Consider the following 24,615-nt stretch of genomic DNA (forward strand, 5'->3'; position numbering starts at 1 on the left):
ATTGACATGCGCTGCGCACGCCTAAGTTTCCTGCATTGTGCATCGAAAACAAATGGAATCGTGCGCTAGTGCGCTAGCGTAGCCTCGCACGCCAGCTTTCCCGCGTTGTTTCTCCCGCTAAACGCACGTGAATCACGCGATGAGGAGGAGCTTTTTAGTTTTAGTGTTCAGTCCCTGAGATCTTTGTCAACTACGTAGCCTACTACTTCTACAGTCTACCAAGCTAATTGCCGTCATTCTAGTTCGTAAATCATGCACTTACGTAACAGCGACATTGCAGCGTAGCCTTAGATGGGGAAAAGGTGGGGCACTCGTAAGTTTCCATGATTTTGGTAATGTGTGTGTACGAACCTACGAAACGAGGTAGGGCACAGTTTCCTTTGTCACGTGAGTCGAAAAGTCACGTGCAGTTTCGACCATGAGCATTTGGGCAGACAGGAAACATGCAACAGCGAAGTCAGCAAAGACCCTGCCTGCACTCGAAGGAACTTTAGTGAGCATCTACCCAATCAATACGGGCTATCTGTGTGTATCACGAGCATCACTCGTGGAAGGAGGAAGTCCAAACGAGATCTTGCAAATACCATGCTTCGCGTTTCTGTAAGATGTAATTCATTTTTTTCAACTTCACCACGTTGTCTAATAGGTTGTTGTCTTTGTCAGATTGCACCATCCTGTAGAGGGATTTGTTTTGTTCGACATTGGAATTCCTTCTAGATTCCTCCCTGACGAAGATTTAGCTGAGAGAAAAATGAAGCCTGACTCTCCTAGATTTTTTCCCACTGGTAGATTACATGTTAATTAATATATACAGATACATACATACATACATGCACACACACACACACACACACACACACACACACACACACACACACACACACACACACACACACACACACACACGTATACCTGTGGTATATATACATTTTTATTTTTATTTTACAATACCCCAACATCCGAACTTCCCTCCCAACATATCTCCCAATTAAGTCAAGTAGGCAAATCCCAAGTACGAATTAACATCTAAAACTTCTAATTGCATGCTGTGCATGTATCATCTTGGCTTTGTAGCACCATAGTTTTACAGACAACTGTTCTAATATGTTCTTGTAAGCTTGAGGAAACGGTATCCCACTGATTGATGTCTTTGAACATATTCCTTTCAAAGTCTTTAGAGTGAAAGACGATATGAAGCCCAGAGATTCAAAAACTAGTGGATAGAATAGACCACCTGCTGTGGTAACATTGGCTCCTTGCATGGCATCTTTCACATTCTGCTGCTTCTGCTGCTGCACAAGAACTGATCGCTGTTTTCAATATAGGAAGGATGTAAAGAGTCAAAGGTTGTAACATCGAAATATCCAGGACAACCATCCATGAAATCTGGATGATACACGTCTCCTGGTCTGCTTGAATCATACATAACATATATATATATATATATATATATATATATATATATATATATATATATATATATATATATACACATACATACATACATACACACACGTCATAATGCTTTATGTGACATTATTTGGCATGCCTTACTGATAGACAACAAAGTAGCCAGGAGACAACAGACATGTTCTAGTAACTCTAAGGCTCGTCCTGGTGACATTTTTCATCCAGACTTTGTTGATGGCAGGCCTGCTTTCTTTGACGTAACAGTCCGTAACACTGTCCAAGCTAAGTACGTATGTGAAGCTGCATAAATTAATGGAGCCGTTGCAAGGGCAGGAGAATTGGAAAAGAATTACAAACACGAGCAATCGGTATTAAAATGTGGAGGCCTGTTCTACCCTCTGGTGCTGGAATCTTTTGGCTTTTGGACTCAAGCAAGTCTTCAAATGTTGAGAACTATTGCAGCCAAAACTACGACCTATAATGGCATCAATTTACAACAAGCGTTCTCCAACCTTTTGCAACAACTCTCTGTTCGATTGTGGAAGCGCAATGCTAGAATATGATAATTCGTAGATATTTACTAGAAACTGAGTTTGACATGTGGGATTTGACTACATATGTAGAAGTGGTGTGTGTGTGTGTGTGTGTGTGTGTGTGTGTGTGTGTGTGTGTGTGTGTGTGTGTGTGTGTGTGTGTGGTACTGAAGGAGTAGTGTGTCCATTTAGACAGAAGCATACAGGAGGAGTTGTGTGTATTTATGCTAGGTATGCCATCCATAATAATTGCATTGTGCATGCACAACAAACATACTTACGCTTAGTGGATAAGGCTGCATGTACCTACAAAGTGATTTTAAAACATCCGTGTATAGCAAATCTTTCCTGTATTTCTTGCAGTCACCAAAGGCATGAATGTCAACTCTCAACTTGCTCAAGCAGGAATAGAAAGTTTAGACAAAGTTATTCTCTCTCATTCAATGTCAGACTTTCTCATACAAACCAAACATTCATCCCCTAGGTATATATATATATATATTGTCATAATTCTTGCTAGATCCAAAGATGATCTCATAGATCTCATGCATCTCCCCACCAATTCCATTTCTGTTGGGGTTGGAATGAAATTGAAGCTCATTTCAAGGTAAGATGATATAACTAAATTGCTATACATTTTGGAGCAAAATTCATACATAAGCAATTCCTGCAATAATTAAATTTAGAGACACAATTATTCAGGTCTGCATCGCAGGCAACCAGAAATTCTTAGTTAAGTTTCAGTTTTCTTCAATACAGACACGGGTCAAAAATGAAATAATTTGGATGCTACAAGTGTTACTATTGCTGCGCAAATTTATGGCATGCAGTGATTTAACATACAGCATTTGACAAAGCATGCATACACCTCAATTACCACTAAACTCTGCCACTAAACAATTGATATAAATCAACAGTGAGTTTCAAATGAACACTAATTGCACACTTTCTTACCATTGGTAGATTAATTAAATGAAGACTAAAACTATACATACACCTGCAAAAAGCTACTAAAAGCTACAAACTAGAATGTACAGAAAGTACCCTTGTAAGTGCATAGCTGTAGCAGGTAACGGTCAGTCGCTATCTACATTTTCAATATTCATGCAATCCAAAATCTAATTAGAAATCACTATACCAGTCTGACCACAAAAATACTCATGAAGATATTTGGTAATATGATTGAAGTGTGCAACACAATTACCGTAACTGCATTCACTGCATGATGTAACATAATGATCAACACTAATAATCTAGTCTCTGTAATTTGTTTTGCACAATGATACACAATGTACTTTCTTTACGTTGTAGAAAAGACTACGGTACAGACCTTGATCGAAAATTGATCGAAACTAACTTTGACACAGGGTACAGTTGTGGTCACATAATAAATTGTCAGACTTGATGTTCAAACAAGGTTTATCTAGACGAACTTTAGGTGCTGGTAGATTGTCAGCACTAGGACCATTTGAGCGAACAATAGACATGTATGGGGGTAATTACACTTTAGCAACTATCAATAATTCAATTGTGTTGATGGCTGTCCTTGTTAGATGGTTCGATCTATTTGGTGGACTTGCCAGGACCATGTGAAGGTCACATGGGAATCCTTACCAGAACTGGTAGAGACAGACACCCAATTACAACCACCACAAAGTCTTGGACACATGGCATGAGTGGACACACAAACATAATTAAGCTAAAAACACAAACACATACAACTAGTCGTAACTCTGTCAGTGCTGTCATTTATTTCAATTGTAGAAGGTTCCTGGGTTCTTCTTCCGGGATTGGCCATATATCTTCGAGAGAACTATCAGCGACTACTGGGTAAAGGAAAACCTATTTGGAAAGAAAAGGTAATTTATATGTGACAACAGGTTTTGACCTCGTTGTATAGTGTGTGTGTGTGTGTGTGTGTGTGTGTGTGTGTGTGTGTGTGTGTGTGTGTGTGTGTGTGTGTGTGTGTGTGTGTGTGTGTGTGTGTAAAGCTTCAGGTGTTCATACAAATTAAACATACAAAGTATAAATACTTCCAGCCTACTAAAAAACTAAGTTCATTAGTTAACCCAAAAAAGTAATCATCCAACTACATAAACAAGTGTGTTTCATAAATATTCCTGTTTTATGTATATGTTGTGTACAAAGTGCAGATTTGAACAACCGATGGATTGCCTGTACAAACCATGCATTACCAATATAAACCATGGATACCTGCATGACCTAACCTTAACCCTAACCCTGAAATTACCAGGAAAACTAGAAATCCAGTTTGTCCATATCCACACTTTGCACACAACATACACACATTACTCTAAAGTCACGTCTTAATTGCCCTGCTTGTGATATCATGCATTCATTTCTAGTCTTGCACATCATTCCTTCATTATAAGTTGTGATGCCAATTAAAATGAATTTAGTCTGGCTAATTTACTATTCCCTATAGATTCACATTCTAAATCTTATATGCACATGACCACGTGCACGTCATACTCAATGAAGCATATGTTCAACAGCTGTGGTCAACTTTGCACCTTGACACAGCATTTAGTATTCCATCTTTCGCTCTATAGCCTACTGAAGACAAGAAAGCTACATGGAATACAATAACAGTGATTGCAGAGTATGCCAGCATGCCTGATACAAAGTAAGCATTGATATCAGCACGATGCAAAAGTCGTCACACAATGCACACAAAGTGACAACCGTTCTATTGTCACTCACTACTACTATTGATGATGCACTCACTACCACCATTAACATGTCAATGTGATTCTGGTTTCAGGGTATATGCAAGTTATGAACCAGCTCTTCTAGAAGAGTTAGGGGATCAGTTCTTATTGCAAGACTTTGCAAAACGAACAAGTGGCTATTGGCAATACGTAGCACCTGATACTAAATAGTACGAAACAGTGAGCAATTTTGTCACTAATGACACAAAGGCATCCAGCATTTCTACAACTTTTCTAGATGACGAATCTAATAGACACTTGATGTGTTTTACTTGATTCCTTTTTAATTAACAGTCAAGTGCTACTTAATTAAGAGAATATTTGAAATAACTGACAGTTCCTTGATGTGATATAGGTTATGTAGATTTTCCTGATTTGCTCCAAAGTACCTTAGAAGTACATGCAACAATTGAGAACGTGCCTTTAGTAACAATTGAGAATGTCTTTAAGCAACTTCCATTTGCTTCTGTTCTCATTGTAAATTCTCTCACAACTTTTTCTGCAGTGATAATAGATTTGCTATAATTAATAACAACGAAGAACGAAGACATATTTCTATTGGACCTATGATAATTTACAGGTCCCACTATGAGCATTATAATAATGACAGAAAAAAGAGCAATATAAACAGTACATGTACCAGTAATAAGAAAAGTAGCTAGCTAGCTGAGATAACAGAAACGGAATTACTAATATACTACATGTCATATATGTATAGCGTTGGAGAAAACGGGAAGTCTGACCGAATCCTGTACTAAATTAGAATAGCAAATTTAAGTTAGAAATTATGAGTGATGTATGCCTATAGGAATAACTGCCTGTACCATTGTGGGAACGAATACCCTACTGCTCCTAATGTTTTTTGAGACTAATTCTTTCGAGACTCCAACAATAATTTAGAATTTTCTACAAATCCCAATTTTTTAGGTCTTGATGTGCAATATTAGTCATTTTGTGATTTAATTATTTGTATATTTATTCTTTCAAACTGATTGAATTCTCTAAACACTTCTAGTTGGCATCTTGAGGTGCAAACTTCCGTCTAGTGATGATGATGTTTCATGCACACATCGCAAAAACCAAAAGCTCGGACAACTGACAATTTTCGATATTATTCTTTCTGTTACCCTATTATTTTTCAAAAGCAAACTTTTTGAAAAGATTATTAATTGAAAAACATTAGAAGCAGTACAGTAGTACATCTCTACAGTAACTTACGGGATCTCTACTAAATGAACCTACTGTCTAGATGATAACAATTTTTCAATCATTTCAACTCAACTCTACTCCAGGTAGAAACTACTGCCAATGAGTATTATTTTGCAGCTTTCATTTGAAGTGACACTCAATGGAGGTTTATGTATTACTAGTGTATTTTCATAGGCATAAGAACCTAAAGGCTGCCGAAGCTCTAGCCCGCCGCCAGCCCATGACGTCATTAACAGTAGTCTCAAAGAATTTAAACGTTTGATAGACAGTCTGAAATGATACCAGAGATTCAGCCCCCCCCCCCAAGTTGAACTGCTTCCTTTGCCACTTAACTGGTTTTGTGTTCCATAATGGTGGAAAAACAAGCCTGTGCTTAACTTTAACATTCAAGTGTAGATATACTATTGACTGTACTAAATATGTAAACACTATGTTCACAGCATCAAACTAACAAATTAGATATTTTCCACCTCTGTGACAACAAGCAAGCAAAGTAATAATATAAACAGGAAAGCTACATTACACATGCAAAATGCAGGCCATCAAAATCAGTAGCTGGCTGCTCCAACTTGCAAGCCTGTTGTACTCAATCATATGTACTTTGAAACACTATATATGGATCTACATTTAATAAAATGTTGTTTGTCATGTTTTTGTTACTGGTTATGGTTAGATCGTTTGTTACTAAATCTGATAGTTTCTGAATTTGCTGAGGACAGAACTACTACATGCAGGCATCTTTGTCCATTGCTTGTTGTCTGAAAAGCAAATCAGTATCATCACATCGTACTTTAAGACAATGTCATATGTCTACAGATACGCCACAACGACCTGAAGCATTGGCAGTTGTTTCTGTTTCCAAATCCAAGCTTGATGACTGTGTATCTTTTATCATCAGTTCCTTCTTGCCTTCACTTGCCCAATGAAGAGACTATACAGTGTATATACAACATGTAAAGCCACCTGCACTTAACATAATGTACTACCAATAATTACAAAAACAATGCTCTCATTAAAATAGATTTATAGCATTGATTTTTAACTCACTGAACTAAGCTGCCTGTCCAGCCACATGTCAAATGGTACCATCAAGCCACTGCGTCTCCAGAAGTCATACTTTAGACGCAATTTAGGGTCAGTTAAGACTTCCTTTCCACGTTGCAAGTTTGCAAACATTTTGCCTACCATAGACACAAAGAAAATGCAGAAATAGAAAGCACATACACTTTAAAGACAGGCACACACACAAACGCACGCGCACACACACACACACACACACACACACACACACGAGTGCACACATGGCAAAACACAAATAGAAACCAACTCATATAAGAATATATACTTCAACAAAACCCAGCTGGTGTTAGTGCCACTAAGAAGTTTACACTAATGAAAATAAAGAAGCACTATAGTGCTAAAACCTCGGCTACTAGCTTACTAACATAGGTGTACACCTACACAAGGATGCAAATACATCATGAGATACATCCTCAGTAGACACTACTTGCCAAGACTTGTTTAATTAGCTAAAGAGCTTGTGTTGTGTTGTGACATAGCAACACTAATTTGGGTGTGTGTGTCATTGCAACACTTAGACAATTGGCAGCATGAGTTCTTGTGAGAATGAGTGCATGCACACAGGAGTGGTGAGTTGGTCAAGTTGTTAGTTCCTCATGCGACGGCTGGGCTGGCGTTACTGTACCCTAGCATTTCTGCACCTCAGGTAATAACGAAAACCTGTCTCTAGTCTTAGAATCTACTAAATATCATTTCTGACCTATTTGCCATCATTTTAAACTACTTGTACTTAACTAGTGCTGCATGTCTATTACCACAAGGTTAGATTTCCAAAATCCACAATATTTCCATTGTCTTTTTCACTTTCACTATCATCTGAGTATAGCTAGAAAAATCATGACCTGCCATTTTCCTTATTAGCTAGGTTACCTAACCCCTGCTAACAATACAGTGTACAATGGGTGAAGTAATAGCTATACTTCAATTGTCACACGAGAATTACATGCTTTGTGTGAACTACTAGGTACCTGTAGCTATGCAAAATAGAAACATTCACAGCATTTGTCTGTCTTTAAGAACCCTATTCATTGATTACTGTAGTTTCTCATCCACTGCCCACGTGGGTTTGGCTGAATATTTCTCACCATTACTTGATATCAATGTGTCTCAGACAGTGCTATGGGTTTTGTGAATGTGTCCACATTCTCTTCATCAGTGAAAAATTATGTCCTTGAACCAGCCAAATGTGATGCTTGCTGACTTTTTTATAGAAAGTGTTGCCCAAAAGTGCGATGACGACGTGAGCAAAGATAATTTATCTGTTCTGCCATGACTGTATCAGTGATTTTCACTACATACTATATTCCCTAAAAGTTACTTAGTATGTATATATAGTATTTAAACTGAAATATACCAATGGAGCAGGCATAATGGTAATAAATTTCCACCCACACACGTCATTTGCTGAATAAGAATGCTGATGAGTCTATTAAACCTTAACATTCACTAAATGATAACACCTGCCTATGTAAACTAAGACTGCAATGGCTACGAATGTATGTAATCAACGTTATTGTGTTTTGAAATAAAATTTTAGTCACACAAAGTACTGTACTTGCATTGGGGTCAACTGGATTCTTGTCAGGATGAAATATACGAGCCTTGTGCTTGAACTCTGCCATAATTTGCTCCACCTACAATTTGATAAAAATATGCAGTAGTCAGCAAACACAAATTCTCGTACAACAAGCTAGCAAAATGCACACACACACACACACACACACACACACACACACACACACACACACACACACACACACACACACGGCAAATGGATAAGGAGCTGCCGTTAAACGATAACGCCCCCAGCCAGATGGCTGGGTTCCTGTGCACTACGCAGGAGCTATGGGCCGTGCTAAGCAATCTCCTGGAGCCTGGCCAGGTGCTCACAGAAGCACCGATTGGGATGCCAACTGTGGTGTGGGCACCCGAAGTCGCACCCGGACCGCAGTGGCTGATAGACTTTGTTGCAATCGGAGGCCTTTGCCACCCCAGTCAATGACCAGGTATTCATTTATACTCCTGAGTCAAGAAAGGCAATTTGTGTGTGAGTTTCTTGCCCAAGGAAATTATGCCATAGCTCGCCATCACTGTGACTAGAACTTGCAACCCTGCAGGGTCCCGGATGTTTCCATTCTCCAAACGCACTCTCTAACCAATTGAGCCACAGCACCACACACACACACACACACACACACACACACACACACACACACACACACACACACACACACACACACACACACACACACACACACACATCAATGAGTGTCACATTAACTGTAATTAAACCACAGAAATTCATTCAGTAATTACACATTGTTCTACATATGATGCATCAGTATGTTTTACCAGCAAGATTCGATCTAGTACAGTCTACGTAGGTCCATGTTAAGGGAACACATATCACTAGGGATACATGTGTGGAGAAACTGGTGATACTAGTAAGAAATTGGGTACGGGGATAATAGGTACAACTGTACCTAATATCCTAAGAATAACAAGTAGACTGTACTGAATATTCTGTACACCTGTGTGTTCAGCGTAGGAAATCGAGTCCGCATCTATCTAGTACCTACTTCTATACTATGCCAATTTTAAAAAGCTCTAGGGCGAGGGGGAGCAAAGCGACTGGTAGGGCGAGAGCACCCAGTCGGCAGTATACTGTGAACCACCCTTACGGGCGTTGCTAACAGGAGTTGAGACAAATTCATAGGGGAGGTAGCGCCGGGTTCTATCATGTCTACGATCGGTGGAGGAGCAGTCGACAGCCGGTGTTATACATATACACATTTCTATTGTTCGAGTAAACAGAATACTGTAGTCCCTGGTGAACAGAAGAATAGGAGCACGTATGAACCAAATAGAAGCAAATACAAATAGAATTGTCCCCATGAACAGGATAGTCCCCATGAACAGGATAGTCCCCGTGAACAGAATAGTCCCTGTACAGTATTCACGAAACTGGTTGGGAAATGGCAAATTTGCTCCTTCCTGCTACTTTTAGAGTCGTACTTATTCTCCTAGGAAATTTGGTACAGCCATACCAAAGATCCTGGCGTACCTACCCAATCTGCTGTTACACAGAATCTGACCAACATCACTGTGACAGGTACTAGTGACGTACCGATGTCACAGGGTAGTACCGGTCTCACAGGGTAGTACCAGTGTCAGAGGGTAGTACCGGTGTCAGAGGGTAGTACCAGTGTCACAGGGTAGTACGGGTGTCACAGGGTAGTACCTCCCCTCCGCGCAGGATCTTGGGGGAGATCAGTCCCTAGGGTCAAACCTCGGGCCAGAGTTGCTGCCCTAGTGTAAGTTAGTTTGCAGCTCCCTAACCCTAACCAAAACTGTAACGGTAACCGTAACCGTACCGTAACCCTAAAATGGGAGAAGATTCAATTAACCTAGCAGTAGCGTACGTGTGAGACGCTCCCCCGAAAATATCCTGTGACACCGGCACACAACTAGACAGACAGACAAACAGACCGACAAAAAGGCAGAGAAAAAAACACGATAGCCTAAGAGTTGTGCAGCCCAGTCTTCGTTCAAGAAATAGGTAGCCTAGTCTGGTGTTCCAATCGAGATAAACCGTAACAAAGACAGTTGAATCTGATGATTCATGAGACTCTAACCGAAGAAAGCTCGTCACACCCAAGAAGATGATAGAAGTCTTCATGTTTCTTGTCGAATGAAAGAATAGAGTCTAGATCCATCAAGCAAGGTTGAATCCAACAAAGCCTAGTCATCTTAGCGCACGCTAAGTTTAACGTGGAATGTCTGAGAGCGAAGTAGAAATCGAGCTAGAAGGGAACATCTCCGTTCCCGAAAGTAACGAAGAAGATGATGGAACACTAGATGAACCAATTTTTACTACATTGGTAAGTCAATTTTGGCACCGCTGAAACTGAGAATGAAGGATAGACGTAGACGTCTAGGCGTAATACATGCACGAGCAGACAGAGCTGCAATAGATGACACACTGCAATGGGAACGAGGAAGGCAAATGTAGGCACATATCTAGGCAGGCAGAGATAGGCAAACAGACCAAATTTGCGTATACTTATTCCGAAGCATTTAGAAACGAGATCTGCTGGCAATTGTAACGAAGTGTACACATGTGATTATTCCAAGGAGGAGCAAATATCTTCTTAGAGACTGTAAGTGCCGTGAGACGTACTGATTGCAGTGTTGTCTCTACTTGTATCAACTATATCTCAATTGCAGGGGATCTGTGGGGACCACTCATCTTGTGCTTGGTGCTGGCTGTGTAAGTTACAATCTAGCAGGATACTTGAAAGTATAATTAACTTATTACACTGAAGGAAATTAACGTAATACAATGCTTTTAGGCCATGAATGGCCATGGGTAGCCAGCCATCTGAAAGGAATTCTCTTTGGAATTCAGTTGTCAGCCATCCTTTGCCAACATTTCAGTCGTCATTTTACTAAATTACTGTTATAGTATTTTACTGCTAAAGTGTCTATGGCACGCCATCTTGTTAATTACCAGTGCACTCGTTGAAAGGTGGTGTTTCCACTGCTGGATTCTTAATTGATATACTCGAAACAGATCTAACACATGCACCGATTGTGAAACACTTCTATCTTTTTCAAATCACAACATTCAGCTCTCTCTCTCTCTCTCTCTCACACACACACACACACACACACACACACACACACACACACAAGTACACCTTTGAATTATGACCATTTTGTAGCTGTTACTCTAACAATTATTTTAATACCTTGGCTTTAACTTTTTAGGTTGCTGCATTCTCCCAATACAGCGCCAAACTCAAACAACTCTGATTTAGTGAACAGCAATAATGGGCCAAATTTCATTGATGGACCAAATTTTGTTGAGGTGTTTGTGATTGTGTGGTGCGGATCAGCAGCAGCTACTATCAACTCTCAGCTGCTTGGCGGCTCCATGTAATTGTGTAGATACTGTAGTTTGCATTTTTTCTCACTGCCATTTTGTTTTATTGTTTGCAGTTCATTTTTTCAGAGCCTGTGTGCTCTTGGTTATTGTTTGTTTCCTTGCACTGTGGTGGCAGCTGTCAGCTATACATTGAAGAAATTTATTTTTTCAAACGTGTTGGAGCTGGGATCATTTGTCATTCATATAATACTTACTATGTTTGGATGTTCGTGGGCAATTTTGGGTATGAAATTAACTTGGTAGAATTTTCAGACTATTATAGTAACACTTGCTGTAGGTAGACAGCTGAATGGAGGATACTGAGCAGATGTACCGCACGCGGATAAGCAAATTAGGCAGACTGACAGACAAACAGACAGATTGATTTATTGTTTTGAACTTTAAAAGATACAAAATGAGCAAATCCTAAACAGTAAACAATCTATCAGTCTATGACACTATTCATCAGTTCAGACATTGATTACAAACTAAATTACGCTATTTGTAAATTCATTTACTTCTACTTTCCATGTGAGATGCAAGCTAGTTTCTTCTGGATCAATTGACTGTTATCTCAAGTCAGTGGGGACCTCCAATGTTGTTTTGGCATCTCCAACTGCTTTTATCTGTTACAGAACCATTCTGCTGACTCACGTTAGTATCCAAAATGTTAAAACTAAGGATGACTGTGGGCATTGAGCCGCTCATATGGCATAACTTGTCTTGGCTGTCAATTGACGAAGATGGTCAGAACAATGGTGTTGCATAGTTTGTCTGGTGTACTGTAGAGGTAGAAGTGCAGTGCAAGAGTAATTACAAGAAGCCATTTTAGGATTTGGTAGTTCAAATGATGTACTGTAACTCCTATTTGACTCTATTACTAAATGGTAGTTTTAGTCTAAGTCTGGTTCATAATATTATTGACACTGACGTTGATGTCAACGCCAATGGCTAACGCAGACGTTGACGTCAATATTGTGAACATGCCGGCATTGCCGACATTGATGCTGGCATCACAACATTGACATTGACATTGGAATGGACCAAGTTCTATTCCAGCATCAACAACCGAGAGTACTCATCGGCAGCAACAAGCTTGTGACCATTTTCAACCAATCAGAAGCACACATCCGGAACTATAAAACATCTGGCTGGATGGAGCGCTGGTGGAATCCGTGAGGAACTACTCCTGTCATTGGCTAATCTAGTTGAATGATTAAGTTAAAAAGACTTAAGACAGAACAAGAATGCCAGTGAAATTGACCTTCTTGCCGGCGTCAAATATTCTTGTGATCCATTTTCGCTTCCTTCCTGCTATTTGCAAGTCTTTGCATTTACTACGCAGTAGAAGAAACAACAGAAGAGTAACTCGTATTTGTGTAGGTTGAGAGCGCTCAAGTCGAGTTTCGGACCATTGATCAGTGCTCGCATTGCACAAATATTGTGAACAACTTCTGTCAAGGCAATGTCAATATCGGACACCGACATCGATGTTGACGTTGATGTCAATGTTAGTGTCAATAATGTGAACCAAGCTTTTGCAAGTGGCTTGTAGGCCACGAGACATGCTTTAACTATCTTATTTGCTAGCTTGTTGTGTGTACTAGATTTGATGTATGAAATATATGACATACTAATGTTTTGGAGACGACAGGGAGACAGACAAAAGAAACAAACAGACAAGTAAGGTGAATTAATGCTCTATTCGATTCTATTGGTTTGGAGCAATTTTGATGATGGCGTGAACTATGGAAACCTTTTGGAAGGCTATAGTTAAGAAATAAGTCTTGTGATGAAAAGTTTTGGTTGACGTAAATCAAGTTTTGGTTGGCATAATTATGCTGAGTAGGTGAAAAGATTTTTAACTCGTTTTCAAGAGTGCAATGGCGAGGTCGTAGGGAGAAAAACTTAAGTTTTACTCATTGCTGTTGACAGTATGGCAGACGTCTTTGTTCCATTTTTTGGCAACTAGTTGGCTGTGCTGTTTGTGTTATGTTTTCAATGTGCTATATGTGTTTGTGAGTAGTACTAGTTTTCTTGCTTGCCAAATGCGACTGTGAAAGGTCACGGTTATCATTTGTTGACCTGCAAGTTAAATGGATGCCAGTTTGGTTTTACACTTTGTTGTTTCATTCTGGTTTGATCTCTTGAAGTAGCTTATAACGCTAATGTAAAATAGCACCAAAGAATTGCTATACTACTTCTAGCAAGAGAACAAGACATTCTAATTGTTTGTACAGTACCTCAACATGTTGGGGAATGTTGAATTGAACACTTTTAAGTCTATAGACAGAACATTGTGTCAAGTGCAGGAAGTATGGATGAAGCAGCAGCAAGAAGAAGAGAACAATTATGCATTGCAGGTGCTGTAAGGCCACACCGTTTTTTTCTATGTACTCATGCGTGTAGGTTTTACTCTGACTGGAAGAATAAAGAACATCATGTGACTTGATCAAAAGTACATTTTAGTTAGAATAGCAGTGCTTTGAAATAGCTATTAAAGATGGTAAGGCGGCACCGATTCTGAATGAAAATGGCTGTGAAGCTCTCCAATGATTGATGTGCACATGTAGATTCTGATATTCACACTCCAAGGCTCCTACACATACATGCCAGAGAGCACATGAGATAGGAAATTAACTGTTGCTACGTGGTGTCAGAGAATGTTTGACTGCATGTTGGTGATGTATGCTATTAGATGAATTCGTACTGGGGCCACTTACGACCTGCTTACCCTGTTTCTTCGAACTTTTCTCTTTTTTTTGCATTTTTGTTTTTTCACTCGTGCGTGCGTTGATTTCTGTTCAGATTGGACAGACAGACAGACAGACAGACAGACAGAGAAGTAGATGAGAACGTATACAATAGACCTTAAACTAAATCTGAACTCAACAGCTTGTTTTAACTCAGTAGCTTGTTGTAACTCAGTAGCTTGTTGGCATTTAGTGTTAGAAATGTAATGTAGAGTTTGTGTTTCAATAAATGAAATTGACAGACAGACAGACAATCTTCATGTACTTTAAGCGAGGTCAACATTTACCATCTTGATGGGATGCAATTGGATGACTCTGTATGGCTCCAAGCAAATGTACCTATTAAATATGGTGGATGTCTCGAGTTTAATCAGTAGCTCAGTCAGCTTTCGAAGCTTCATGAGCCCATTCTTTGAATGAGTTACCAATTTGCTTTCCAGATATGAAGCCAGCAATAGACAAATAACGTTTTCACACTAGGTTTAGATTAACTACCGGATGTATAAAACACAATACTTAATTGGTTTGGGGTTAGCTAGCCTGCGTTCTCACTTGTCTTTTGAGAACACACCTGTCCATAAATTTTGTTCCATTTGCATGAGTGAAAAAAACAGCACGACAACTGATCATGGAAAGAGCACGGAGCTCTGGCAGTCCGTGGACAGAAGCTGCAGGTACCTTCTATGGCGGTAATGAACAGCAGTAGGGTTGGTATATGCCCCCGGGCCAATTGTTAGTGAAACCACCGTCTAAGCCACAGTTCCAAAGTGAGAATGCTGACCTTCAGCAGCAAGGTCACCAGCCACAACAGAACGTACAGGAAGTGATTTCCCAAGCAGCGCCATCGAGTCATCAGTCACAACAGAACATAGGGAAGGTCGTTTCTCAGGTAACACCATCAAGCACAAAAGGGCAAAAATGGAAGCGGTCTCCAAATTGTTCAGATGCTGAAGTTAACCTTCTGCTAGAGATCTGGAGGGATAACAATGTTCAGAGTCGTTTACCTGGATGGATGCAAGAAACCTGTTGGGAGAAAGTGGCAGCTAAGATGGTCGAAAACGATTATCAACGTGCAGGAGAGCAGTGCAAAGAGAAACTTCACCGACTGGAGAATTGCTACAAGGCTGTAAAAGACAAACACCGAAAACTGGAGAAGTCAACTCTGAAGATTCTTGTTTGGGATACAGCACTTTAGATGAAGTACTTGGTGCAAGGCCTGCCATTGAGCCATTCTGCCACATTGAATCTCAGCAGGTGAATCCAACTGAAATCCAATGCTGAATTCAATTCCAGCAGTGTGGTGATAGATGAAACCCACCATTTGAAATCTCATTCCCCAACTTCATCATCATCATCATCTCTGTCATCCGAAAAAGAAAAGAGTAGTAAGAGAGCTAGAAAAGGGGGTTGTAACAGTTTTCAAGATGATACCATATTGCTGGCAACAATTAAATAACGGACATGATGTCCAAAATGGATGAGAAGTTTTGATTTCGTGGCTAATTAAAGGGAATATGATGAAGAAGTACGAGAGAGGCCATTGCAGCATGAGCTGCCGATTCAGGAGAAACAAGACAAGTTGTTTGTTGAAGTTGTAAAAATCTTGAATCTTGAAAACTACTGACAAATAGGAGACATGACACGTTGGCATCTGAAAGTTTTAGTGTTGTTAACATGTTCTCAGGGCGTTTTGATGTTATTGTAGTGTTAGCATGTACTCAAGTTGAGAGATTATTTTGTGCTTCATTAGTAATAATTTTAGATTATTTTCTGGTTTATTAGTAATGATATGATTTATTGCAATTTGAGATATATTTCAAATATTACCAAGTTATACACATCTTGTTAATTTGTAAGGTGTCTTTTTGAAAGATTTATTCCATAACTCAACTCCTAACTTTAATCCTAACCCTAACCCATAACCCTAACCCATAACCCTAACCCTAACCTAACTTAAGATTCATAACTTAACATAGCCTGACTAGAGCTCTTCTGACTGCAACTCTTGCTCCTCCTGCAACTGCTGGTAGAGCTGCTGCGGCTGCTGGATGTCAGCCACCATCATTACCATTATGTACTAGCCAGTTGTAATCTGCATGATCACCATGGGCAACACAATAGTTGTGCAGAACAGAGCATGCAGCTACTATGGAGCAAATGTTGTTCAAGTGAGTTTCTTGTTGTGTGAGGAGGATCCTTCATCGACCTTTAAGCAGCCCAAATGCTTAAAAAAGCTCTACCAAGATTCTTTTCCTGGACAACCTGGCGTTGAATGCTGCTTCCTGTCTTGTCAGATTGCCGCTGTGTGGAAAAGGCTTCATTAGCCATTATAGTAATGGGTATGCAGCATCTGCAAGAATCAAAATTGGAATATGATTGCCGTGTATGTTTACTATTCCACCACCAGAAAAAGGTGATCCTTGTGTCTGCCCTTGCCTGTACAATCAGCTGTTAGCAAATATCCTGGCATCATGTACACGACTATACCATCGAACTAAAATGTTGGTGAACAAGAGGTCACAGTCTACAGTGCCTTGGAGAACAACAGAATAAACTCTTCCTGTTGTAATAATCTTGTGGATGGACAGATGGTGCTACTATGGGAATATGAGTTCCATCTACTGCCCCTCCAATTCTAGGCAATCCACAAATATCTCTGAAGCCTCTTAGCACATCTCTTAGCCCATAACTTGTTGGCATTCATATTTACCTGGGCCCTAGTAGACAAACTTTCTCCCACCATCAAAGGTTGTTTGTGATTGAGCATGCAGTTGATATGCCAACACCAAACAGATTTGCAATAGTTCGGTATTCGTTGTTGCCAGACAGCCTCCACAGTGTAATGGCAACTCTTTTTTCCACAGAGAGTGCCTTTCTAAATGTTGTGTTGTCCTTTGCAATGACTGGATGGAGATCGACACACAAACGCAAGAACTTGTTTTGTCATTCTGAAGTTTCCTTCCACTCCCCATCATTCCAGACCATACACGCTGATCCCACCACCTGCAGCTGCGGAGCTTTGTCCACTTTGTTCGTCCTCTGCATGCTTGTTTAGTTTTCTAAGTAGTAGCTGACAAAGTGCTGCAAATATTTGCAGAAACTTCCTGCGAAACACCAGCATCAATGTCAGTAGTTGTAGTCGCTTTTTGTTGTGCTGTAACGCAATGATTTGTCGACAACACCGGGCTATGGCTGCATACTGCCGATGACGAAGAAGTAACAAGAACACAGTTTGTTTGTCCATCGAATTTATTGTACGTAATACACCTTAATTGCATGCCAATGTTACTAACCTTGCCCTAATTATGTTTGCTAGTCTGGTTAGTGCTAACCAAGAATATGACACCTAAATGCTCTCAGGAGGTCTGCAAAATGGTAGTTATGTATAATTAAGTTTGCTAACCGAGGTCACTAACTCTAGTGTGAAAACGCCAAAAGTCATCACAGCATGCTGGTTATATCCGTCAGACTCTTAATTCAATTCTTCCACCGTCTCAGTCCTTATCGGATATGTTTTCCAAGTAAAAAAGGTGCCAACATCATCTCTCAGCAGAGAGTGCAAAAGCTGCTACAACCAGTTACCTGTTTGATTGAGAATGCAACATCGCTACAAGGTGGGGCCAGACTTCGTATTCTGCAGGGAATGGGTGCAGACTTTGGTTGTTTGCCATTCCAACCTAAGGGAAGCTCGCACTCAAACCCTTCAAGTTTTGCTTGGCAGCTTACCTGAGACTTGGTGTACCTTTGGGTTTTTGTTATAGCATTCAGACATGTGAACGTGGTCGAGCTATTAGTGACTCTAGCGGTTATCATCAGATGACACACAAAACGTCTGGCTGTCCTGTGTGGACACACAATTCCATCACAGACTGCTTCAATGATTTCAAAAAATTTATCATAAAAACTAACCAAGGTATAGGTATGCTACCTCTGGCAGTCGCCCAGTCATCGTTGTGTTTGATACAGGCATTGGCTCTAATATTGAGTTGGATATAGCACTCGCTTATCCCTGGAGTTCGGACATTTTGCAATGTCATCCACTACAGATGGAGCAGCTGCTTCAAGAAGAGAAGACCGGAAGATGGCTTCGTTATGAAAAAGAGATATCCTAGTGGGTCAGTTTGTGAAACTTGTTTCCTTGGTGCTGGAACACTTTGGAAGGTGGGGTAAGAAGGCGGAGTCCTATTTAGATGACCTATTTGAACGATCCTGAGATGACTTTAGGAGACCAAACAGGACAGAGTTTTAAAGATTACTGGAGGAAAGATATGCGCAAAGGTGCAAAGCTAGTGTTTTGTTGAGAAAATCAGAATGATGCAAGCGGCTGTTTTGACTCAGTCATGTAGAAGACAAGGATTACATGATCCCTTTAGTTTAGTTTATAATAGTTAATTGTTGTAGTTGTTGTTCAAAGGACACAAGTATTTAGTGATTTGCTATTGTATCATAGTTCATATTTGAAATATATGTAAGACAGACAGACAGACAGACTAAATCACCATGATTAAGTGACAATTTTGAAAGTTTTCTGAGGACAGACAGACAGACAGCCAGACAAATAAACAGACAGACAGACAGACAGACCAGATTGTCATGATTATCAATTGAGATTAGCCTTTACCACTGTGATGTTGTGCAAATTAATAGATGACACGGTTTGGCATTAAGCAACCCTACCAGTCAAGTATAGGCTTTGGTCTGTCATTGGTTCAAAATGCTGCTCCATCACTGATGAGCTTTTCTGACTTGGGCACGTTCATTACTTATAAATGAATTACCAATTTGTTTTTCGGATATGAAACTTGAATAGATAACGTTATGTCAGCATGTTCTGTTGGCTGTCTGGGTCTGACACTTAATTAATTAATTAATTAATTAATTCAATAGTTCCACCATTCCAGTTCTTATCTAAAATGTTGTATGAGTCAAAGAGATTTCAGCGCAAGCTTCAGCAGAAAATCCTAAACTGAAATAACCAACTTAATTGAGAATGTAACAATACTACGAGATGGGGTAGACTTTTCTGCAGAGCAAGGGTACTGGATCTTGGCTCTCTGCTGTTCCAACTTCAGGAAAGCTTCCATTCAAACTATCCAAAGTTTGGTTGTTGGCTTACCCGAGGCTTGGGCTTCTCTTACCTTTATGTGACAACATTGAGACATGTGACTTGACTGTGGTCGAGCAACTGGTAACTGGAGTGGATAACATCAGATTGCATGAGAAAGGGGTGGTCTTGTGTGGTCACATGACTCAATCATGTCTGTGTGGTCAGAGAGTCTAAGTAGATAAGCTACTGCTGATGGTTGCACTAACATTGTTCTTTTTTATACGGACATTGCTACTAATGTAGAGTGGGGTATGTATAGACAGACAGACAGACAGACAGACAGACAGACTTTGAGACAAGATTGATGGATAATGCAGGAAATCCAAGAGAAAGGCAGAAGATGGATTGCAAACAAGGCAATAGGCAGTCAGATAGATAGGAAGTCAGGCAGAGATATGGTGAACACACAGGCAGAAAGAATTAACAGCTCTGATATTGATTAAAGATGCCAGTAGTTGATGTTTATTTTCTAAATTGAGATTTTAGTTTGAGCATACATGCACACTCGTACACTCATATACACACACAGGCGCATGCGTGCGCGTGCACACACACACACACATACACAGATGGCAAATGGATAAGTAGCTTCTGCTAGGCAGTCATGCCCATGGCCACAGATGGCTGGGTTTCTGTGCACTACCCAGGAGCTATGGGCGATGGTAAACAATCTCCTGGAGCCTTGCCAGGTTGTCACAGGGCCCCAGCTGTGATGCCATCTGTGGTGTGGGCATCCGAAGTCTCAGTGGCTGATGGCCATTGTCGCACTCAGGGACCTTTGCCACCTCAGTCAAAGACCAGTTACTCATTTACACTCGTGAGTTGAGAGAGGCTATTGTGTGTGAGTTTCTTGCGGGAGGAAATTATGCCATAGCTTGCCATCACTGTGACTTGAACTTGCAACCCTTTTAGGGTCCGATGTAATCACATAAGATGACTCTCTAACCAACTGAGCTACACACACACACACACACACACACACACACACACACACACACACACACACACACACACACACACACACACACACACACACACACACACAGCATAAATGTGCACTATCTTCAGCTGCTTGGTGTAATTATGTTAGTTATGTATTTCTCATGATATTGAGCGCAGCAAATCAAACATGATATTGACCCTGACGCGTTCTATAATGTTGGTATTGTTTGGTTGTTTATGAAACACTAGAATTTTATTCAATGTGTTTACTTACAGGGGATAGATGAACGGAAGGACTGACTGACTGACAGGCAGACAGGCAAGGCAAATGACCTATATGAAGATTTCTAATCCTGTATTAGCTACTTTATTAGACATTTGTAAGCTTACAACGGCCAGTGTACTTAAAGTATAGGCACTGACAATACTGTGGATGACTGCTGCTTTGTTTTGTAGCATCAGTAGCTTTCATGTGGCACTTTCAACCTCCAAAGAGAAGAACCCTTGCACTCTATCCTGTCGTTTTGTTTTACATAGTTATTAGTTATTTGACCTTTTCTAATTATTAGACGTACGAATTACTGATTATCTTGATATAGAAATTGACTGCATGTTGTATGGCATGAAAGCACTTCTACATGTGGCTGTGCAAACATGTACTTAGTAAGTGATCTAGAGTAGTGGTGTACGCAGGGACCCTAGGAGTATTGCTGAAGGAAGCTTGTGCGTTAGTTTTAATGACGTCACCGGTTGTATAATGATTTAATTAAACTAATAATGCTATTTAATTAACTTGCATTTGTAATGATTTTAAACAGTGCAACAATGCAGAGTAAACATCAATTAAGTTAACACCTAGACATCTCACTATTTGATAGGCTACTTAATTAGCCATGGCCTGTAATGACCTTGAGTCTGTATCTATAGTTATAAGATGAACAGAGCACAACGAGTCTACCCTAAAGCAAACAACTATAATCTTCTAGAGCATGCGCACTATATGTGATCTAGTTAACATGTCTGTCACATCTCTTTTCTAGCAGTTAGGATACCACGTTACCGTCTAGATATGCTGGTGCTTTGACTTCTCGTCCATATCTGGTAACATAATAGTAGCTAGTTGGATTGATTCGGCATGTTACACAGTGCTGCATGCTGTGCTGTTGATATCAGTACTGGTGGAAGAGGTATCTTTATTTCGAGGTCGATGGGATAGTCTCCTTGGACGAGATTAGTTGTCTTCTGGTTATTCCTGCGTAGCTAAGTATCCATGTTAATTAATTGATTAATTAAACTCTGTCTGGTGTTGAAAGGACTCTGTTAAATTCAGTCTGGTGTAAAAGAACAATGCAGAATATTTCCTAGATTACTTGATTAGGTGTAAACTTTTTTAACACGCGTGCCCAGTGTGGAAAATAACGGTAGGACATAGGACAGTGTCCCATCAAATGTGTTGTCAAATACTGCGCCAGTGTTGGGACATGTTTGGACAAAACAGCCATTGGTACACATTTAAGATAATGTAAACTGTCTCTTAGCACGTGATGGCCTTTCCAATGGTGTAACTGTAAATTTCATGAACTTGCATGGGTGCCTCCTAGCATGCTTTAGCCAGAGAAAACCTCAGCTGCATGCCTCTAACTCCATTTCTCTCTTGGAAGTTGGTTGTAAAAAATTAAATGAAAAATGGCTGCAGTAGGGTAGACACCTAGATGTAACACCATACAAGAATAGTAGTAGGCTCAGTCTATCCGAGCCAAAATAATTCCCTATTTTCTACACTGCGTGCAGACGCTCAGACTGTTTTGTTCCCATGCTGTGGTGTAAAGGCGTGACGCACAAGCACTTCACAAATCGCCAGGAGAGCGTTCCTAGCTATCGCTTTCTGCGTCTAGATTCGCATTGATCTACGAGTTGGCGCGGCTTTTGAACGTGAGTTCGTCTTTGTCAGACGATCTGGGCGTCGTTTGCGCTATGAGCTTGACTCCAAGAGCTTTCGAATCCGATGCAAATGGTCTAGACAAGAAGCGGCTGAGACGCAGTTCGTGTTTTGAATTGTAGTGCGTGCTTCGCAGTTCATGTGTTGAAGTGTAATGCCTAGCTAAGCGTGCTTGTCTTTGACCACGTACGGGATCGTTGGCTGCATGGTTTACATCTTGCCTAGCTAGATTATTGGCTCCTGGGAGTCGTTTATTGGAACAACATACGTCTGATAACTTTTCGCGTCTGAGATCGGCTCAAGTGCGCATGTCCGACCGTGACCTTACACCTTTAGCCGCCCAAAAAGATTTACATGTGCGTACTAGTGCACTTAGGCCGTGTTTCCACTAGCTGCACCTTAAACTAGATTAGCCTAAACGCGTTTAAAACTAAACCAGCTCAAGAAAGTGACTGTTTCCCCTAGGAACGTGGACTTCCGGGATGTACAAGACAAGTCATCTACTAGTAGGAATGCCTTATTTTGAAGTATTGGGCTGCTGTGTCACCAAGTCAGAGCAACTGTTGGTTGTCACTGATTCAGGGTCTGCTAGTAGGAATTTGCATGATGATGACCAAGGACACCGTCTTCTCTCTGTGTGTGGTTCTGATGATTTATTTCCTCTAGCTAACGACCCTTACATCTTCCAAGTTAATCCTATCCAAGCAAAACAGTCAATATCCATCAAAACGACGTCAGAAGCCGCCTAGACAAGCACGCTACTGTCACGTGACAGTTAAACCTACACCACTTTGCTAAACCTACTACAAAATGGGTTTAGGGAATCGGTTTAGGTTTAGAATATAACTGGTTTAGTGGAGGTGGAAACAGGTCAATCCGTAAACCAGTTTAGCTTAAACCACTTGTTAAACTGGTCTAGGCGTTAGTGGAAACGTGCCCTTAGCTTACATAAAGAAGAACTCTCACTGTAGTAGAGTAAGGGACTTGGGACTGCCCCTAGTACTCATTAGCATACTGATAGAATATGACACTTTGTATCATGTCACGTGGTTTTTGACAACGCTGATTGGTCGATACAGCGGGTACAAATCGTTCGTACCCTGGAATGTGCTGATACCCTCCCGCTGTCAAGGGAAACGCGTATACCCTCCCGTCGCTATGATCAACAGTACAACACAGCTGGTTTCAGTAACACGCAGATGATCTGATATGCCTCTAATGAGCTACTAAACCGTACACGCACTTAGACTACATCTAACTACTTACAGTAAACGGTTACTGACAAAACATGCAGGTTGAGTCAACCGTCCCCGTTGAACGCCAAATAAGAAGTTACGTACACACAACTCTACTTTGAACGCTCAAAATGAACGGAAATTCAAACCAACCAATGGCTTTGCATGATACAAATCTATGGCGTGCGATCTCTGCCAAAACTCCTACAACGCAAACAGACTGCGGTAGTACAACGCAAACAGACTGCAGTAGCACAACGCAAACAGACTGCGGGAGTACAACGCAAACAGACTGCGGTTGCACAACGCAAACAGACTGCAGTAGCACAACGCAAACAGACTGCTGTAGTACAACGCAAACAGACTGCAGTAGCACAACGCAAACAGACTGCAGTAGCACAACGCAAACAGACTGCAGTAGCACAACGCAAACAGACTGCAGTAGCACAACGCAAACAGACTGCTGTAGTACAACGCAAACAGACTGCAGTAGCACAACGCAAACAGACTGCAGTAGCACAACGCAAACAGACTGCAGTAGCACAACGCAAACGGACTGCAGTAGCACAACGCAAACAGACTGCAGTAGCACAACGCAAACAGACTGCTGTAGTACAACGCAAACAGACTGCAGTAGCACAACGCAAACAGACTTCGGTAGCACAACGCAAACAGACGTCTGTGTAGTACAACGCAAACAGACGTTGGTAGCATGCACAACGCAAACAGAAGTCGATAGCACAACGCA

General features: G+C 40.6%; 3 protein-coding genes across 8 annotated transcripts; 2 read left to right on the plus strand and 1 right to left on the minus strand.

The window, feature by feature from the left end:
- The first annotated feature begins 230 nt into the window (after positions 1-230).
- LOC134183456 (uncharacterized) lies at positions 231-5,291 on the plus strand. 5 transcript variants are annotated; one of them, XR_009970508.1, is made up of 10 exons: positions 232-600; positions 664-785; positions 2,307-2,388; positions 2,464-2,550; positions 3,255-3,311; positions 3,371-3,438; positions 3,497-3,565; positions 3,708-3,802; positions 4,390-4,590; positions 4,729-4,804. XR_009970508.1 is itself a non-coding variant. In XM_062651000.1 (10 exons), exons 1-10 carry the CDS (start codon positions 419-421, stop codon positions 4,844-4,846), a joined length of 954 nt encoding a protein of 317 aa, XP_062506984.1. In that variant the 5' UTR covers positions 262-418; the 3' UTR covers positions 4,847-5,283. The 5 variants fall into 5 exon arrangements, 4 of the variants coding, with proteins under 4 accessions (XP_062506986.1, XP_062506987.1, XP_062506985.1 ...); XM_062651000.1 differs by having other exon boundaries at positions 262-600; positions 4,517-4,590; positions 4,729-5,283; XM_062651002.1 differs by lacking the exon at positions 4,390-4,590 and having other exon boundaries at positions 231-600; positions 4,729-5,291.
- Positions 5,292-6,191: 900 nt separating this feature from the next.
- LOC134183458 (dnaJ homolog subfamily C member 12-like) lies at positions 6,192-10,750 on the minus strand. Of its 2 annotated transcripts, none has more exons than XM_062651006.1 (5): positions 10,600-10,750; positions 8,520-8,598; positions 6,932-7,065; positions 6,716-6,815; positions 6,192-6,642 (listed from the first exon to the last, which is right to left on the minus strand). In XM_062651006.1, exons 1-5 carry the CDS (start codon positions 10,711-10,713, stop codon positions 6,569-6,571), a joined length of 501 nt encoding a protein of 166 aa, XP_062506990.1. In that variant the 5' UTR covers positions 10,714-10,750; the 3' UTR covers positions 6,192-6,568. The 2 variants fall into 2 exon arrangements, with proteins under 2 accessions (XP_062506990.1, XP_062506989.1); XM_062651005.1 differs by having other exon boundaries at positions 6,713-6,815.
- On the plus strand, positions 10,670-14,412 carry LOC134183457 (protein YIPF6-like). The gene is made up of 7 exons (XM_062651004.1): positions 10,670-10,845; positions 11,046-11,124; positions 11,192-11,234; positions 11,735-11,902; positions 11,966-12,135; positions 13,499-13,574; positions 14,181-14,412. Exons 1-7 carry the CDS (start codon positions 10,741-10,743, stop codon positions 14,341-14,343), a joined length of 804 nt encoding a protein of 267 aa, XP_062506988.1. The 5' UTR covers positions 10,670-10,740; the 3' UTR covers positions 14,344-14,412.
- The last annotated feature ends 10,203 nt before the right edge of the window (positions 14,413-24,615 follow it).

Source organism: Corticium candelabrum, chromosome 8 (assembly GCF_963422355.1).
Source record: "Corticium candelabrum chromosome 8, ooCorCand1.1, whole genome shotgun sequence".
In the NCBI taxonomy this organism is placed as follows: Eukaryota; Metazoa; Porifera; class Homoscleromorpha; order Homosclerophorida; family Plakinidae; genus Corticium; species Corticium candelabrum.

Coding starts and splice junctions, on each gene's coding strand:
- LOC134183457 (XM_062651004.1), top strand. CDS start 10,741: ATGTCTGAGAGCGAAGTAGAAATCGAGCTAGAAGGGAACATCTCCGTT. Junction 11,903..11,965: donor CAGCTGCTTGGCGGCTCCAT/GTAATTGTGTAG, acceptor TATTGTTTGCAG/TTCATTTTTTCAGAGCCTGT. Junction 12,136..13,498: donor ATGTTCGTGGGCAATTTTGG/GTATGAAATTAA, acceptor TGTGTGTACTAG/ATTTGATGTATGAAATATAT.
- LOC134183458 (XM_062651005.1), bottom strand. CDS start 10,713: ATGACTAGGCTTTGTTGGATTCAACCTTGCTTGATGGATCTAGACTCT. Junction 6,816..6,931: donor TGGACAGGCAGCTTAGTTCA/GTGAGTTAAAAA, acceptor TACACTGTATAG/TCTCTTCATTGGGCAAGTGA. Junction 6,643..6,712: donor AACTGCCAATGCTTCAGGTC/GTTGTGGCGTAT, acceptor TTTGCTTTTCAG/ACAACAAGCAATGGACAAAG.
- LOC134183456 (XM_062651000.1), top strand. CDS start 419: ATGAGCATTTGGGCAGACAGGAAACATGCAACAGCGAAGTCAGCAAAG. Junction 786..2,306: donor TCCTAGATTTTTTCCCACTG/GTAGATTACATG, acceptor TATTTCTTGCAG/TCACCAAAGGCATGAATGTC. Junction 4,591..4,728: donor GCCAGCATGCCTGATACAAA/GTAAGCATTGAT, acceptor TTCTGGTTTCAG/GGTATATGCAAGTTATGAAC.